The following is an 18,277-nucleotide window of genomic DNA, read 5'->3' as shown; positions in this document are numbered from 1 at the left end:
GTACCCATCACATGCCACCAGCGGTGCTTTAAAAAATCGCTGCATGCAGAAAAACATACCAAAGAGCATGTAAGTGGCTCTACTACTCAGTAGATGGCGCTAGCTCTCAGAGCGCGCCTGGAAAGCGCCAAATTCTAAGGGAAAACGTCAAAATTTGAACTTGAAAACGTCGATAGTATACTATCGATTTGAATAGGCATGGGCACGATAATGTTAATACCATTTGTTAGTACCTAAAAAGCTTCAGAAGTTGCAGCATGTCCAATGTTGCCCCAGTTGCTGTACGGTTTGTTGCGAAGTTGTTTGTGTTATAAGAGGGATACAAGGTTGCAAAATGATCCTTGCCAGAGTCCTTACTTTTCTCATAGAATATGCATATTTTCACTTGTATAAAATGCTGACAATAGAGAAAGAGAGAGAAGGCTCTTTATTAGAAGAGAAAGCCGAGATGTTTACCGGAATTTCGACACCGACATGCTACTCGGCGGGGGAAGGGGGAGGGGGAAAGAAAAGGCCCCATAGATTACTGGGCAGGAGAAAGAGAAGAAATAAAAGAAGACAGAAAAATTAAAAAATGACGTTCAGTTTGTGAGTAGTGGGATTAAAAAGTCTGTCTTCTTTACTCTAAATCACTGCAATCACGTTAATCTCGTCCAGATAGTCGAATAACGCCTCCAGTACTTTGCGTTGAGCTGGAGGAGATGGCCATGGACCAAGAAGTACTTTAAAGGTCATTGGTCCTGGGCTGAGGTGCTCTAGTTTCTGCACTGCTGACATTAAAACAAACAAAACAAGATATACCTGCCTCGTTATCTGTTTGATCGACCACTTCTCTGAAGCAGTGTTTATATCTTGATAAAAACTTCCCAGCATAATTACCTCGCGTGTACTTGCGTAATGAACGTACCAATGGACGTCTTTTTTTTTTTTCTAAATTAGATTAAAAAAAATGAAAGTGCTTTCCAGTAAAATGCCTTTTGGGGTTGACACCTTGTAAACAGCTGCGAGGTTATAAAAAAGCTCCGTTTTTGGTTTTGCTGAGCTGGGTATCCTTTTGTAATCTCTCGTTTCTGCTGAGTGTTTCTCAACTGATCATCTTTAACGCTGTTGCTTAGAAGTGCACTTGTGATGAATGTGGTTAACGTCTTCCACAGGATGGGGTAGTATGTCCAAACTTTGTTTTTTTGCCAATATGCCAGCCATAAAAGAGTAGGAGAGGTAATGAAATGATTGCTGTGATTATATGCAGGCATCACAGTGCATATTTATCCGCACCTCTTCATTAAGGATTTTTCAATTATTGGTGTGGGTTAGGTGAGTGAAAAATAGGTTTATAGGTTTAACATAAGTATAGCATACATAGGCTTTACTGGGGAGGCAAACAAAGGTTTTTATTTGTTTTAAGCTATAATTGTGACTTGTTTGCAAAAAATTGAAGGCAGAGCTAAAATAAAAGACGTGATGGCAAAATTTTTATCTTCCCGTAAACCACACCTGGGTATGGCGAATGGGCCAAAAATCAGGCCAATAAATTAATAGAGTACAGCTTTGGAGAAGTCATAGGTTGCATTGACAGGCGGTGTTTTGCAACTTATATGTATTGAAGAACTATGCCGCTTGTGCACAAGGTCGGACCTGGGATGGCTTGGGTGGGCTGCCATTTTGGCCATGGCGTGGTTCCAGGCGCTCTGGCTTCTTTGGTGGCTTCTTTGGTGGCTTCTTTGGCGGCCTACATGTGGCGTGCCACTGCCACTCCTTGCTTGCTGCATAAAGGGTGGACTCACATTAATGTCTTGCGAATGTTCTCCTCTCACCGAGAACTTCTCCTTTGAGCTGAGCTTTGACATGCACATGTTCTGTATGGGGTCTGTTGCCAGTGAAACGCGCCACTGGTCACAGGGTACACCAGGATCTCTTAGTGCTTACGATAACGACATAACCAAGTCAGAAACCACGCGTGGCTTAGCCATTCAGCAGAGTGTTTTGTCTTCATCGTAAGTGACAGTGGTAAGCTTGTGCTCTTTGGACAATAAATTTGTTGTCGAAGACCAAGAGTTGAAGCACTTCTTTTGCACGGTCGGTGCCTAAACTTGCCTTGTGTGTCCCCCGAACCTGTTCCTCTAGTCCCTGTGACAGCGCTATATGGCAAGCTCAGCTCGGAATTTCCCACTGCAAGGTAGCTAGAATTGAGACACTGTACTGCAGCCATGCTTGGCATCCATCCAAGGTTTTTGGTGGGGTAAACAAAGCTCTATTGCTCTTGGGGATGCAAAACTCCAAAGTCTTGGACTGGCCGTTGTTCGTTACATAGGCCTCCTGCGCTGCCCAGGGGGCGCTGCGCAAGCGGCTTCCGGGCAGTACTTCCGGGTAGTACAAAGCTGCGCGGGTCCCATAGGATCCCGTGTTGACAGAAGCAAAATGACCTCGACGCTCCCGATTATTTTGCGACGTGGTCACCAGTTCATCCCCGACGCGTCCGATCTATTTCAGCGATCAACTTGGCATTAGGGGAAAAAGCTTTGCAGCGCTTAACACGTTTACAGCGCCGACGAAAGTGCCGGGACCGTGACGGCGTCTGCTACTCGCAGGTTCACCGATCGATGGTCGTATGAAGTGAAATTTTAAGTGAAATTTCTAGTTTAAACTTCTACTCTAGGTGACAGAGACTTCTCAAAAACGGCCAAGAAGAATGATGCAATCGGTGATGATCGCGCTTTAAAAAGCCAGCGAGTCCGGCGGACCGCAGGCTCGCCTGCTGTGGTGCGCCGCTCTTTTGCGTACCTGCACACTATGCGTGCACTTTCATTAAACAGTGCTTGTTTGCGTCGCCGTTACGAATACACGGTGCAGCGTTAGCTTGCCGTTTTGTTGCGTGCCTCAGTGACAAATTGCCGCGACCCTCAGAAGCGTGAAATCTGTTTTGCGGTTCCGAAATTAGTGGCCGTAAAACAAAGTGGTCGGGCGAACTAAGAGGCCGCTCGCTTTCCTTGTTTGCTCTCGCTTTACTTAATTACGCTCTTGCAGTATACATTCCCAGTTCGCACTTAATAGCCTAGAATGAGGGTCAGCAACGGCCGAGTTCCATGCAGCCGACACGGCGGAGGGCTGGACGGCAAATCGGAAGGGGGGGGAGGAAGGGGGCTTTGAATGCAAAGAGAAAAAAATCAGCAAATTTCTAATATTTGACAATAATCTGGCGAAGTGTGAAGATGGGGGTGCAATTCAACTGGAGGACGCCAATTCTCTGTTCTTGCCTCGCTGTCTAACTCCATTTGAATCAAAACTGGCGTGTCGGCGTTCAGATTCGACGACCCCTGCACTAGAAAACCAACACAGTCAGTGATGATCGTATGTAAAAGGGTGAACTGAAGGGCTTGTTGGTACATCATATCGTTTGAAAACAGCGCGGAAGACGGGACGGAGCAAGTAATAGACGACACAAGCGCTGACGAACAACTGAGCGATTTAATTCGCAAGAAAATATATACATGAAAAACTAGTAGAAGAGAAGGAAAAATACGACATGAAATTTTGACAGAAAAAGGTGATAGCTACTGATTAGTAAGTATGACAACGACAATCTTTCGCCGCGTGACGATTTGAAGACAACTAGTCACGTAGGTACGCGATTTCCTTATCCAACAGTGCCACGGATGGTTCGCTGATACATTCGCTCCCTCTCCTCTTGATTTGGAAGGCCTCGAAAATCTCCCTCTCCCTCCGCCCGCGGTAAGAGGTGAGTGTGGCGCATTCAGTGAACCGAGGGGTGCAGCCGCACGAGGCGCAGTGTACTGACAGCGTGCCACCTGTAGAAGACCTGACTTTGTTAGCATGCTCCCTCAAACGTTCATTCAGGCAGCGGCCTGTTTGTCCTATATAGGAGCGTTTGCACGACAGCGGAATCTCGTACACGACGTTACTCACACAATCAACGTAACGTGTCTCGTGTTTTTTGACGCACGCTAGTGATTTGCTGCTTTCTGCGTTAACGCGCTTACACAGGCGGCTCAGTTTCTTCGGAGCAGAAAACACAAGCCGTACGCCCGCCTTGCCAACAATCTTCTTGAGCGCATGGCTCACTCCATGGACGTACGGGATGACGGCTGTCTTGGGTCGTTCTGCTTGAGGGCACTTCTCCGGAGCCTTCGAAGTGAGTTCGCGTAGCAGCTTAGTTGCCAAGGCACGCAGGAGGTCTGTCGGATACGCGGCACACCTCAAACGGCTAGCTTGCGCCTCAAAACTCTGTTGTGCACGGTGTGGGCAGGACCTCTTCAGGGCATTTCTTAGCACACTCGTGGCAACTCCCCTCTTGACCAGCTTCGAGTGTGCTGAGCTGTATGGTAATAGGCCCTTTTGGGACCTAGGAGCATACTCCCAGCAGGTGTGCTCCTCCTCAAAATGCAGGCTGAGGTCCAGAAATCTTATCTGGCCGTCCGTTGGCAGTTCCATGGTCAAGGTGAAAGCCGTGAGGAGCGATTGGAACGTGCCAAAAATCGCTTCCGCCCCTTGACTGGTTGTCCGCTCCTTGGTTTCAAAGATGACCAGAAAATCGTCCACGAACCTGAATACCTTTAGGACTCCGTGCTCAGAAAGGGCCTCCTGTAGCTGTCTGTCCAAGCGGGCAAGCAGTAAGTCGCTCAAAATGGGGGCCAGGCACGATCCTATGCAGATTCCATCTTTTTGGATGTACAAGCCTCCTGCGTGTTCAATGAAAGTCGACCGTAGATAACAGCGTAGTAGCTCAAGAAAAGCAGACACGCTGGTGCCGCATGCATTCTGGAAGCGAACCGCTCCATACTCATCTACACAGTCGCTCACCGCTTCAAGTATGGGTTCCTGAGGGAGTGAATAGTACAAATCCTTTACGTCGGCCGAGAACGCTCCTACTTCTTTTTTGCCAAGAGTGTTCAGGAATGTGTTCACTTCATTCGGGTTTCGTACTAGAAACGGGTCATCAATGGCCAAGACGGACAGTGACCGCTGCAGTGACCTGGCAGCACTCCCTAGGTCGTTACCTGCAGCGGTCACTGTCCGTCTTGGCCATTGATGACCCGTTTCTAGTGCCTTGGCAACTAAGCTGCTACGCGAACTCACTTCGAAGGCTCCGGAGAAGTGCCCTCAAGCAGAACGACCCAAGACAGCCGTCATCCCGTACGTCCATGGAGTGAGCCATGCGCTCAAGAAGATTGTTGGCAAGGCGGGCGTACGGCTTGTGTTTTCTGCTCCGAAGAAACTGAGCCGCCTGTGTAAGCGCGTTAACGCAGAAAGCAGCAAATCACTAGCGTGCGTCAAAAAACACGAGACACGTTACGTTGATTGTGTGAGTAACGTCGTGTACGAGATTCCGCTGTCGTGCAAACGCTCCTATATAGGACAAACAGGCCGCTGCCTGAATGAACGTTTGAGGGAGCATGCTAACAAAGTCAGGTCTTCTACAGGTGGCACGCTGTCAGCACACTGCGCCTCGTGCGGCTGCACCCCTCGGTTCACTGAATGCGCCACACTCACCTCTTACCGCGGGCGGAGGGAGAGGGAGATTTTCGAGGCCTTCCAAATCAAGAGGAGAGGGAGCGAATGTATCAGCGAACCATCCGTGGCACTGTTGGATAAGGAAATCGCGTACCTACGTGACTAGTTGTCTTCAAATCGTCACGCGGCGAAAGATTGTCGTTGTCATACTTACTAATCAGTAGCTATCACCTTTTTCTGTCAAAATTTCATGTCGTATTTTTCCTTCTCTTCTACTAGTTTTTCATGTATATATTTTCTTGCGAATTAAATCGCTCAGTTGTTCGTCAGCGCTTGTGTCGTCTATTACTTGCTCCGTCCCGTCTTCCGCGCTGTTTTCAAACGATCGTATGTAAATATTCGGGGCCCCGCGCCGTGTATGCGGCTGTGTTACGTTATGCTGTGTTATGTGGTGTTATAGAAGTACACATCTCTGCAGGCAGCGGGCGTGTGATTTGGTGCATGTTTTGCGTCTTTTAATAGCGCTTAATTTGTTTATTTGGCGCTATTGCCCCACCTACTCGCTAGTATACATGTACCCTCCTGTTCGTAAATCGTGCGGCGTAAAACGTTACGCAAGAATCATTTAGTTTGCGAAAATACGAAACAAAATTTCCACTCGTTTCAAAGGCGGTGCCAGGCCAGCAGTGTCAGCTGAGTCGGCTGCGCAATTCTTGCGTTCGCTTGCATGCTCCCGCTGAAGCAACCTTTTGCAGTTACCTCAGGATATAGGATGAGCAGCGTTCCATGTTTATGCTATTTGTGAACTTTCCTTGTCGACCGCACGCAAGAAGAAAAAACTGTAACTGTCATGAAACAATTAAACCACCCGACCTGGCGATACTGTCCCACGCCGCGACCATCGCGAAAGCTCGCTAAAAGAAAGCCGACAAAGCGGCTTCTTTTAGCAGATATTATTTTGTTTAGCCTCTGCAACTACTTTAAGGGCTATTTCATACAATATGCAGTCATTTAAACTCGCCACAAAGCACCACAACCAACTTTCACTCTGGCTTGTAATTGAAAACACATGGAGGGCGGCGAGGGTCGTCTGCTTTTGTACTACCCAGAGGCGTTGGCCGCTAGGGGCGCTGCCTGTCGCCAAAACTCCAGCGCAGGAGGCCTATTAGAGCTCTTCACATGACCCCTGGCTGCTTGTTGCTGCACTTACTCCAAGGTTTATTTTCCCAGGCCACGCTTTGAACAAAAGGAGTTATTACACACCTTGCCAAAAGGCAGCCCCACCAGCTATGACAGGCCCAATCAAAATTGCGAATGGCATGGGGGCCACATAGGTCCTCACGCACTGAAATACTGTGCCAGGTTTTAAGACTTAAGCCCAAGAAGTTTGCTGGCAGTGAGAGATGGAGTGAAGTCACATGCACTTTAAGCAGTGTATACCTAATTTATTTCATGCTCACAATCACAGAGGTGCATTTAAAATTTCTGCCATACCAAAAAAGCACAGCATTCTTGAGGAAGCATGCTACCTGTTTCTAGAAAGCAACTGGAAAGTAGTAGCATGCTTTTAGAAAGGAAGCATGCTACCTGTTTCATCTACCTTGAGAAGTTTTGTCACTGTTTTTCTTGTGTTTTTTCGCACTCCTCTTACCTGCTGGAATTTCTGTAGCTCAGCATATTAAATTTTCGTGGGTCATGCCTTTTTTTTTTTTAATTCCTTTGCTAATGTGTCAACAAGTACTATTCTACGCGGGTTGTCTTAATTCAATGCTTTGTTTTTAGCTACATTTTGTTAGCCAGTACACATTTTCAATCCTCTTCGGCTTTTCCGAAAGTTGATGTATGTCTGCCTGTTATTGCTTTGGTATCATTACCGGAGCTACTGTTTAACATTCAGTTGCTTTTCCTGTTGTGTTGCAGATGAAATGCATTTCTCCCGAGAAAAAATGAAGGCGGATGGAGAATATTATTCGAAGCAGAGACTGGCTGAGGCAAACAAGGTAGCGGTGTTTTCTTTCTTTAGTTTTCTGCCTTGCTTGCTGCAGTGCAGGGTTCTCCCCATGGTGGGTGGCGGTGGAAACGCCGCCCACTGCTCTGCTGCCCCACCCACTGCTCCGGCTGACCTGCTTGAAATGTGCACCCGAGAAACTAAAATCGGTCTCTGTGAGAGAGGGGACAACGTCAGCGGCAGCAGGCTGCCCCTCCCACCACCTGGTTACGTGAAAAGCAGTCTGAACAAGTGGCTTTGAAGTCTCAGATTCCCAGATGCAAGCAAATCTTGGAGTTAATGCTAGTGCTTGTCACTTCTTTTTTGGTTAAGGGCTTCCACTTTTCACCACACTGTGGCACTACAGTACCCAGTATTAGAGGAGATTTGTTCAATTTTTAGGATGAAAATTCGAAATTCTTAATTTTTTTTTTATTTTTGTTACAAAATTGCTGTGAACCTCGTGTATTTTAAGCATGATTGAAGAGGTCTGACGACGTATTCTCTCAGGCAGTTGGGAGGTTGCGGGCTTGAGGACATCTAGGCCAAATATTGCTTTTTCATGAATGGGGGTCAGTCCGCAGTTACATTGTGGAATTTTCCACCCCTGCAGTGAGCCTTTTTTTGAAACTCACCTTCCTTTGGCCTGCATTTGCATGTCGCAGAGATCCCTACTATTGGTCGATCTTTTTTTGGGCACTTCCTCTAACATGCTAGTGTCAACCTTACGTCATCTGCTCTCTGTCAGTACAGACGCACTTTCTGTTAATTAGCATTGCCTGCAGCATGCTTGTGAGCTGTCTTGTTCATTTAGGCTTTGTCAGGAGACATGCAGACACCTTGTGGAGAGTTATTGTGCAGCCTGCTCTAGCACATGACTGTTTTCTTTGTTGCAGCTATGAATGTTCAAACACCTCATCAAACAGCGCTTGACGATAACTTCACCGCCACTTTGTCATTGTGTTTTCTCATGAGGGCAGAAGGACTAAATTGTACAAACAGATTTACAATGCTGCTGGGAGCCACCTTCATTTTCTCTCTGCATGCCCCCAACACATTTCGGGAACATGAAGCGTTCGCCCCACTGATCGGTGCATAAATTTCTGCTGCCATAGTACACGGCAAAGAGTGAGACACTAAAATTCGACCCGACCCAAGCGCCGGGGGAGAAAAAAAAAAAAAAAAACCCTATCTTGCAGACCTTCAACTTTTCTAAACGTTGTAATTTCTTCGGCAAAGAATCTTTGGTAGGAAAAATAGCCACCTCTCTTTCCTCTTCTTTTTTTGTTTGGAAGCTGCTCCAAGCTTTTTTTGAGCGCAAAGCTGCCGCTAGCTTGAAATCCTGTAGCCATGATTGTCAGCTTGGATTAGCAACTCGTGTCTGGGTTGTAAATTGTAGTCAGCCTAATTTTCATCCCATTTGTCATCATGCTGAGAACTCAAAGCAAGGGCAAATTGTGTCCATGTAACACTGCCACTCAAGCACTTCTGTCTGTACATGAGACTGCACCCACTGTTTTTAATCGTAGAGGTCAGCACCCTTCCCTGGAAAATGATGCGGGACTGCCCTGTACTTTTTGTGAGACACAGAGTAAGTGGACAAAGAGCGGATGGGCTAGTTGAGCATGTACTAAGCTATGTGCAAACAGCTTTGGCCGCTTATTATTAGGGGCTGTAATGAGTTTACCTGAAGAGGAGCATTTTTAAAGTCGCTAGCCTAGCAAACCTGCTCCATTCAAGTGCCCATTACACGAAGCAGCTATTTCTGCTGGGCTAGTCTTGCCACTACGGTACCTCCCAGGATTCATTACCGCCTCATTTTGCTTCCCATTGCAGCTGCTTCTCAGTCCAGAATTCTTGGAACTGAAGCGTTACGAGGCCATCGCTTCTAATAACAAGATATACTTTGGCAAGGACATTCCGAGCATGTTCATCAACCAGTGCTCTGGGCAGTCAGATGCAGCCAGCCTGGACACGACCACTGCTTCTTTGGCAAGCAGGGGAGTCAAGGTAAGACATCAGCGTTAGAATTTGGTTCTTGTACATTTTTTCCACAGGGACACGTCATTCATGAGGCCATAGGGGAGAGATAAAACAGCTTATCCCAAAAAGCATCGTTATTGTTGGAAAGTTCAGTGTTTTCCCAATGGGGGCTTGCAAAGAGGCCTTGGGGGAGGAGGAGATTTATAAAATCCCCCCCTCCCCTCCCCTTTTTTAAACTCCTTCATTCACATTATTGTTTGATTCTGTGTTACCTCGAGTGGTTATCTGAGCAGCACCTGTTTGCATGGGCATATTTCAATTTATTCACTGCCAAAGCCGACAAATCAGGTGGGGGGTGGAGGCACAATTTGCAGTAGCTAAAGCTGGTGACTTGCTGAGCTGCAGATTTCATTTGCTAGAAGAGCTATTCACAGGTTTATTGTGCCTTACCCATCTGTAGTTGTACTCTGAGATACGAAGTTGTATCAAAAAAGTGCTGAGCAAATTTTTTAACGCTCCCTCAGAGGGCAGCGCAAGGTTTCAAAACTGTCACGGGAAGCACCAACCTTCATATACGTCAGTGTATCAAAAGACATTGCCCCGTGTACATCGGGAGCCGTGTAGCTGACCATGTGCAATACCGTGTCTGCTATTTCATCACAATGAGCAAGTTAGAACAGAGTGAAGATGAAATTCCGCGTGAAACTGGGAAGATCTGCCACAGTGATGCTTGCATGATTCTGCAAGTTTAGGGCGGTGCTGCAATGAGTCATGCAAAATGTTTTATGGGGCACATAGCTGAACATGACAGGAAGTTGGCTTGAGAACATGGATGCACGACAAACCGGACGCTCCACGACAACTGTGCACTCTATCACTGAGCTATCCCCTTTATAGAAAGTTCACGGCCCAAAATAACATCATCTCAGTTCTGCACCCACCCTACTCACCAGATTGAGTCCCTGCGAACTCACCCCTTTTCACGAAAATGAAGGTCTAGCTCAAAAGTTACGGTTTGGACATCACTAGGGAGATCCAGTGCAAATTGCGGAAAGGGTTTGATGCGCTAGAAAAAGACAACTTCGAGAACACATTGCAGCAGTGGCAGGAATGCTGGGAGAGCTGTATTCCTGTGCAAGTGGATTTTTTTGTAGGGGATAATGCTGAAGCGTAGATAAATAAATCACTTTCATGTAAACAGAGCTAGTGTCTTGTTTGTGTTTACAGTTCTTACTTAAGATCACTGTTTGTTAACACAAAACATGGCAAAGCATGTTTGATGAAGGTGATGGTTTTAGCAGTGTCCTCCAATGTTTTTCTAGTCATGAAACTCCGCCGTAACGCTATGGGAGAGCTTCGTGTGCTGCCCAAGGAAGCCTCTCTGCTGCATCTCTGGCATTCATCGAAGGGCAGCCAGGAAAGCGGTCAGAGGGCGTATGGCAGGGAATGGACACGCGCCGCGGTATTAACAGTGCATGTTCACCTTACTTGTTGTGTGCCACTAAAATGGACTCGAGGTTTTGTGAGTGCCAAAAAATATCATGTGAATGGTCATCCTGTTACTAAGTTCCAGCCAGCTGGCCTGGCTACAGGGTAAATGGCGACAAAACCTTGCTATTTCGCTCTCCTTCTGACGACGAGATACACACTAGGCGCACCATTCCCAAAAAAGGTTAGTGAATTGAACTTTTATTTACAGCACGTCCGCGTATGAAAAAAAAAAAAATTAATTGGCTTGGCAAATGCGTGTTGAATGGAGATAAATACTAGCACGTCAATGTGTGCACAGTCATGCAACTGAACTACTGCTGCAATTGACGGATGCACGTTGCATTTTAGGGGCACAACAGCACAAAAGATCCACTTTTTTTTAAATTAAGTGTTTCCTGCATTTTTTTTTACCCACAAAAAGAACAATGCTTCGAGGACAGCGGTTCACTCATAATGCCCAGCGAGTGAAGGTAAAGCCAAGCCAGTGAGAGCTGCTGTGGTGATTTCTTTCTCTTTTTTTTTTTTTTTTTTTGGCATTGTCTTTGCTTTTTGTTTTCTTCTCCTTGAGCGGTGGGGGGAGGGGGGGAGGTGTTGATTGCTTTGTAGTCAGGCACATTGTCGGTCTGTAAAAGGAGCCATTAAAGGCCAACTGCGCTCAAATTTTTCTTTGTCCAAATAAGTAGTCTATGCTCTCAAAATCACCATGGTGAAATCTTTAGCTTCGTAATCACAGAGAGCGCTAGGTGCTGCCGTTCAAAGTACCTCCGAGCAGACAACGTTTGCACCTGGCGGAGAGTCACCGAAACAAGTGCCGAGCGGCCTGTGACGGAGGTTAGGGAACCTGTCCCGTGAAGCTCGCGCTTCTCCGGCAACTTGCAGGGCGCTTCGCCAGGCGCAGGGATGCGCCCGGTGTTTCTCTGCTACACCAGCACGCTATACCGCCGTCGCCATCACATGTTTAAACTAACCGCATAGGCAGTAATATCCGACATTTTTTTCAATGTAAAAAAAGAAGCGTACAAACTGTTCACGCGCTTGCGAACGTCTTGGAGTTAGCAAAACTCTTTTTACTTGAAAATAATATTTTTACTCAAAGATAAAAATGGCGCGAAACGAGCACTTGCCTTATATTTGTCATTTCTATTGCATTTACCACAGAAAAAAAAAAGATATTTTATAAATTCTTGGCCACTTGCATCCCACATCCAATATTGGCCATATTTGGGCTGGCCCAACGTGGCACCTCCATCCTTCAGACCTTTTCAAAAGTTTGACGACCTAACTAGAGTTGTTGTACACGCGGCTATTAACGCTTGTGTGACTTTTGCCTCACTCGCTAAGTGAACCAAAATCAGCCTTTCTCTAAGTAACAAATACATCAGCACAAATATCGGTCGTCGTCTTCGCGAAGTGCGAAAACTAACAAAACTTCTCCTGTCCTAAATAATAGACTAGATTTTTAAAAGTTCAATTCCCAAGTGAAGTATTTACTTTGAGCGTTAGATTTAGTTTATTTGAAAGTAAAATGTTTTCAACAGCACCTGTCTCTGTTTAAAGTAGAAAACAGCGGTAGATAGGAAATGTTTTCGTGCTTTAGTGCATCATTTAGCTGTAAAAGCTGGCTTATCGTTTTAGATCCATATTAGATCCGTTTTATAATTCGATTCCCGATCGGCAGCGAGGTGAAAAATACTGGGTTGATATTCACGAAGCTGTTTGCACATAATGTATGGGAAAAATAGTGATCGATCGCTGCCTGCATGCGGTTTGTTCCCTTCAAAGAGAGTGACGTGATAGCCAAAGCGCCGGCTATAACAAAAGCTCCTTTCCGAAATCGTACGGGCAAGTAGCGTTGTAAATCAGGGTCCGCTTTTTTACTTGCAATGCCAAAAATTGCGACTCTGGCAGTTATTATGATGGAAAAAAATTACTGTCGGGCAGTCTACTTCATCTCAACTGATATAGCAACGGGATGCTGGAATTGCGCCTAACTCCATTATCATGGGAAAACGTTAGTGAAAGTTCTTCTGTGAGAATAACAGAGCGAAACGCGGCGCTACCACGCGCATTTCAAGGCGGCTCTGAGCGGCCGCCGCTCTGTCACGGCCGCTTCCATTCCATCATGTACGTCATGTCCGGCCGCCGCTATGGCCGCCTTTTCTATTCAGTTTCGGTTTCGAAAACGCCAATGTCGCGAGTTGTAGTGTCGCATGCATTGATGTTTGAAGTGCAGTATTTTGCATTTCGCACCCTTTTCATATGTACTATTAGGTGACATTATTTTTACGTTGTCGAAAATTTGAGTGCAGTTGGCCTTTAAAACCATCGCCTTTTTGTTTTGTGGACATTCTTCTTTTTTTTTCACGCAGACGGCCTTTGTTTCTGGGGGTTCATAGGCCAGAAATAAGCTTGCTATATAAAAGGCCTCGTCACCATATGCCTGTAACTATGTCAGCTATGTTAATATCATATGTAAAATAAGTATGTAAAAATGTGAATGTATATAAATGTTCACTGTGAATGAGTTTCAGTGAGCGCACACGTAGCGGGCAATCTACAAAGCGTAGAATTACTAAAAAGTTTTCCCCCTGCCATTCTTATTCTGAACCTGAATTCTACAACCAACTTGTTTCCATCAAAAACCACAGGCACTCGCGAGAGTAATCTTTGTTTTATAGTGTTCAATAATGCCATGGCATTCAGCGTTTTGTTGATAAAGCGCACTATGACACTGCACTGCACTTCAATGATGCGTAAAAGGTAAGCATTGAAGAGGCTTAGTCCGAAGGGAGCTAAAAAGAAATAATTGTCCACCCGTGCAAACTTTTCATTTCGCACTGCATCGATATGTCTCCCTTGCTTTTAGCAAGGGGTTCAGTCCAGCAGGTGTCGGAAATTATATAGTTCCACATGTCACTCACTATATCCATCCCATTGCGACTTTAAAAAAACGTCTCGAACCTCGGTGCCTACGGCATGCAAGCAAGGGGCACCACGGCCAAGCTAGTTAGCCTTTCGACGCGTGAAAATTTTCCCCAGAACGAACCGCGTTGTTTGCAGAGCTTTGATGGACGTGCTGTGAAATCTATTTTCAAGGTTGAGAGCTGCAGCTGGGCAAGCCTATGAGGAGCACGGTCAAAGGAAAGGAAAAAATTTACACCATCTCGGAACCCTATTCCCGCTAAAGTCTCCCACGCGTAGGGACTTCTGGGAAATTTCTCAGAATCAAGCCCCGACATTCGACAGTTTTGAGCATGCGTTCTGCCTGATATGGATTCTCCGTAAGGGCTGCAGTTATAAGACTTTCGTGCTGGCTTCGTTTTGTAGCAACAATTGAGGGTATAGTTACCAATGCGTTTCTATCGAGAAAGTGCCGCCAAAGGCGGGTGCAGGTTCTACCGCGTGTCTACAGTGAAGCGCCGCCGCACGCGTGGAGCAGCAGTGGCCTGCCGATGCCCTCCAATCTGTGGGGGTGCCTCTCATGGTAGTCTTTGTCCCCAAATGAAACTTGTGCAGGAGTTTCATGACTAGAAAAGCATTAAAAGACTCTGGTTTTTAGTGATAAATGCACTTTTTCCAAAGCTTGTGTGGAAGGCAATACCAACTAGCCCTGATAGAAGCTTTGAGCCAGTGTTGCAGTGAGACTGTGTTTGTTTCTCTGCCTAAGCTCGAGGTAAAATTAATGGGCACTATCTGAGGATGACTCTGGACATAAAGCCAGCATTTGTTTCATCGGATAATGAGAATTGAAGTTGGGAAGTGAAAAAATTAGGCTTGTACGAATAGTAATATTTCAGTTTGGAACGAAGTCGAAGCGAATAGTGCTTGGGGTCGAATACTTTTGAAGCAAATTCCAATAGTTGTCAGGTGTCCGAAGAACAAAACTGAACAGTTTAAAGTTGCTCTATGCAAAAATACTGTATTTCTGAGGTTACAACATACAAAGGCAAACAGATGCATTGCCAGAGTTGTAGTCCGAGTTGGCGTCTTCAGAATAGCGTGGCATTTGGGACACTGAGCTTCCTGGCCTGGCGGGACCTTCACAACAAAGTTCCATATCGGGATGGCACCCGTGGACGCACTGGCCACGTCACTTGGCTGATTGAAGCAACTGATGCACACTGAAGTTCAAGCACGGAGTGCGATCAGCACCTGCTCGGTGCACGCTTGCAACACGGTAACCAAACAAACTGTTTGGTTACCGTTTCATTGTTTGAAACAATGATACGGGAGCCTTGACTACCATGACAAACGTGCGCGCGTAAGATGGCTACGACAACGCTCTGAATATGGCTTAGCTTGTATTGGCTCCACATGTAGTATGATGCAGGCCTGATGTCAATGGCACTGTGTCTCGCCGAACGAAACCGAAACTCCTGAGAGTACTTGAACGCAGTTTTGATATTTCTTCGCCCCAAATACTTCGAAATATCGAAAATTTTAAATTGGGGTCTAAGCGAGTTCGGGCACTGTAATATTCATTCGAATTTTCGAAGTGCTCGAATATTTGCCCAAGCCTAGAAAAATTGATGAGGCTGCATGTGTCGAATACAAAAAAAGAGGAAAGCAACACCTCGGAGCACTAGAGAAGTGCCTGGGGGCAATGGATTAGACGCATGTTGCATGCCTCCCGTCTCCGTTTTTTTTTTCTTTTTTTTTTCCACTGCATTATTAAACAAAGTGAAAGGTGTGAAAATATTGGTTAAATTTTGACTAAAATCAGACTCAAATCAAATAGTTCAGATTTGAGTTCAATTTCTACCCATTCAAATCCGAGTAGTAGAATATTCGTTTAAAATTCAAATAATCAAAATAACAAAAAAGAGGTGGCTTATAAAAATGTGTCTCCGCCTATCCCATCCCAAAGTCAAGGATTCTTACGAAGGATCACAAAGTGCTGTGTACACTCAAGGATAAGTTTTTTCGGCAGTGCTCATTGGCTCCTGCCCTTCGAAATAGCCTTTCATTTCTGTTTTGTGTGGCTGGTATCACCAAGTGTCTGACTGGATGTACAGGTGCCGTCAGAAGTACCGAATCGGAACGTGAGAGCTGTGGCCGAACTGTGTAGGGGCGCTGTGTACCTGCACCGGCAGTAAACGAAAAAACGAGCACACGCATGCGCGCCTGCCGACGGCGATAGCCCATTTACACCTCTCAAACCGCTTCTCTTAACCTGGCTTTGAGCATTGTTCGCAGCATACTGGTCTCAGTGATGGCGCTGATAGCTGAGACGCACTTGTCAGTGTCTGATTGGGCTGTGTGTGCTACATGCTATTGTCTGAGTTGTACTTTTATTTCTGTGGTGGCAGGTGGCTGAGCACAGTACGAGATCCACCAAGAAAGGAACCTTTGACCAAGGTATTGTGAAAGCTCTCCATTGTGTTTTTCTTATTTCTTTATTGTGCACAGGTAGATATAGTATCAAAATGTGCACACCAGTTGCGTGAAAGAAAGGATGGAAAAGAAGAACTGCAGAGCCAAGCGTAACTTCTGGAATTTTATCCCTTGCCCATGACTCGGCTTAGTTTGGTTATGTAGGCTTACTTTTAAGGCATCAGTATAGCTTGCGTAGGTGCTTGCTTGCCTGCACGGGGGTCCACACAGCTTGTGCTTAAAAAACTGGGCCAAGATATGTGTGCTGCATTCATTGCAGTCGGGAGCAGTAGCCCTGCATTGTTAGCCCTTATCTCAAATGTGTCTCGTGCCACCTTCTAGTTGTCTCACGTGTCCCATTTTCTAGTTAATCTACTAGTTAAAATTTTTGTGGAGCCTTATCTCCTGTAAATATTTTTTTTTTGTTTCCCTTTAACATGGACAGACAAGGTACAGTGGCATTTTGTAGTTTTTATACTTTGCTTAACATTATAGCTTGTTTTTGTGAAGGAGGTGGACTTTCTGCAAGAGCGCAAACTCTGGAGTGGTGGACCACGAAATGGCAGAAGCATATTTCGTGAAAATGAGGGGGCTACACTTTGGTGTGTAACTAGGGCTGTGATAGATGCTTGTCAAAAAAATGAACCGTACCAAATGCCTTGGTTCCTGGTTACAAAGCATCTCTCAGGATTTTACATCAGATGGTGTAAAAAAGAGGCTTTCTTGCTCAAAGTAATGGGTGTTTTGTAAGGAGTCGGGAACTAGGATATAAGTGTGCACATTTTTCTGGCAAGAAATAAGTGTCATATTCTTTTTGCTTGCAGACAGCGCAGCTGCGAATTTATATGCGAAAGAAGCGTCCAATTACTAATGGCCACTGGTTCTCTTAGTGGTCAGAAATGGACCATGATGACTGCATTGGAATCTTCACTGGACCTGTGTGTGCGTGTGTGTGTATGCATTGTTTCTATCATGTTAATAAAAACATTACTATATTTGCATTTTGGTAAGTGGCTATCAATCACTGCTTTTATACCTGCCGCTTATCATGAGGTGCCATTCAGTGAGCTGTCACAGGGCAAGGCATCGGTACTATAATTGGGGCCCTAAAAGAAGGGAAGACGTTTTAAAGGGCCACGGAATGCACTGGAGATCTTACGCACCATTCTTCAGAAAGTTGTTCTGCGTTGGCTCCAACCTGGACTCGAATATTCAGTGTGCAAGATGCCTTTCGGGTGGTCAGTAGAGTGTCATGCAAGCACACTAGATCCTTGAGATTTGTCGGAAGCTACTTTAGAGGTGTGGCATAGTGACTGCACAAATTAGTAAAACAAAAAGTGGCAAATGACATCTACGTTTAGTTCTTAAGGTGTATGACACGATAGGGCTACTTCGGCGTCAAAAGGGCGTTTCGGAACGAAGTTGCTGCATTTACCGTTTATGCTTTCCAAGCACTGATCTCATCACTGAATTCATCACAGGAAACACATCATTGAACTCATCACAGTAAAGACAGAGACCACCTGCGCTTGTTTGGCTTGACATTACTGCGGGAAAAGTTGCGGCTGCGGTGTGTTGGTCAGTTTGAGCGAGAAGGCGATACTGTCAGTGCTAGAAAGTGTCGATTGTTGTAGCGTCGTGGCCCGACTGATTGTTTTAGTTTTTCCATAAGACAGAGAGAGATACATGAAGGGAGACGGGGAGAGACCTTTGTGGAGTATCATTCAGTGTAAGTTTGAAAAAATGGGTGGAAGAGGTGAGACATGAAGGCTGGAACCCAAAGTCCAGGGCCCCAGAATTAGCTCACGTTGATCTTGAGGTGACAAGCTGGGCAAGGCAGCCTCCATGTGTTGATATTAACTGCTGAGCACGAGGTCGCGGGTTCGATTCCCGGCCGCGGCGGCCGCTTTTCTGATGGAGGCGAAAAGCAAAAATGCCCGTGTGTATGAGATTTCGGCGCACGTTAAAGATCCC

At 45.8% G+C, this 18,277-nt stretch overlaps 1 protein-coding gene across 2 annotated transcripts in view; it reads left to right on the top strand.

Moving 5' to 3' along the window:
- LOC144151365 (erlin-2-B-like) overlaps positions 1–17,304 on the top strand; it is a 44,712-nt gene extending 27,408 nt beyond the window's left edge. For both annotated transcript variants that reach the window (XM_077682398.1, XM_077682406.1), the window contains exons 11-14: positions 7,390–7,469; positions 9,293–9,466; positions 16,240–16,288; positions 17,128–17,304. In XM_077682398.1, coding sequence (XP_077538524.1) covers positions 7,390–7,469; positions 9,293–9,466; positions 16,240–16,288; positions 17,128–17,174 — 350 coding nt within the window. In that variant the 3' untranslated portion in view covers positions 17,175–17,304. The remainder of the gene's footprint in view (positions 1–7,389; positions 7,470–9,292; positions 9,467–16,239; positions 16,289–17,127) is intronic.
- The last annotated feature ends 973 nt before the right edge of the window (positions 17,305–18,277 follow it).

Source organism: Haemaphysalis longicornis, unplaced genomic scaffold (assembly GCF_048455015.1).
Source record: "Haemaphysalis longicornis isolate Haplotype H1 unplaced genomic scaffold, Haemaphysalis longicornis Haplotype H1 scaffold_1, whole genome shotgun sequence".
In the NCBI taxonomy this organism is placed as follows: Eukaryota; Metazoa; Arthropoda; class Arachnida; order Ixodida; family Ixodidae; genus Haemaphysalis; species Haemaphysalis longicornis.
Note: the sequence above shows the minus strand (reverse complement) of the source record. Positions and strands in the feature narration are given on the sequence as shown.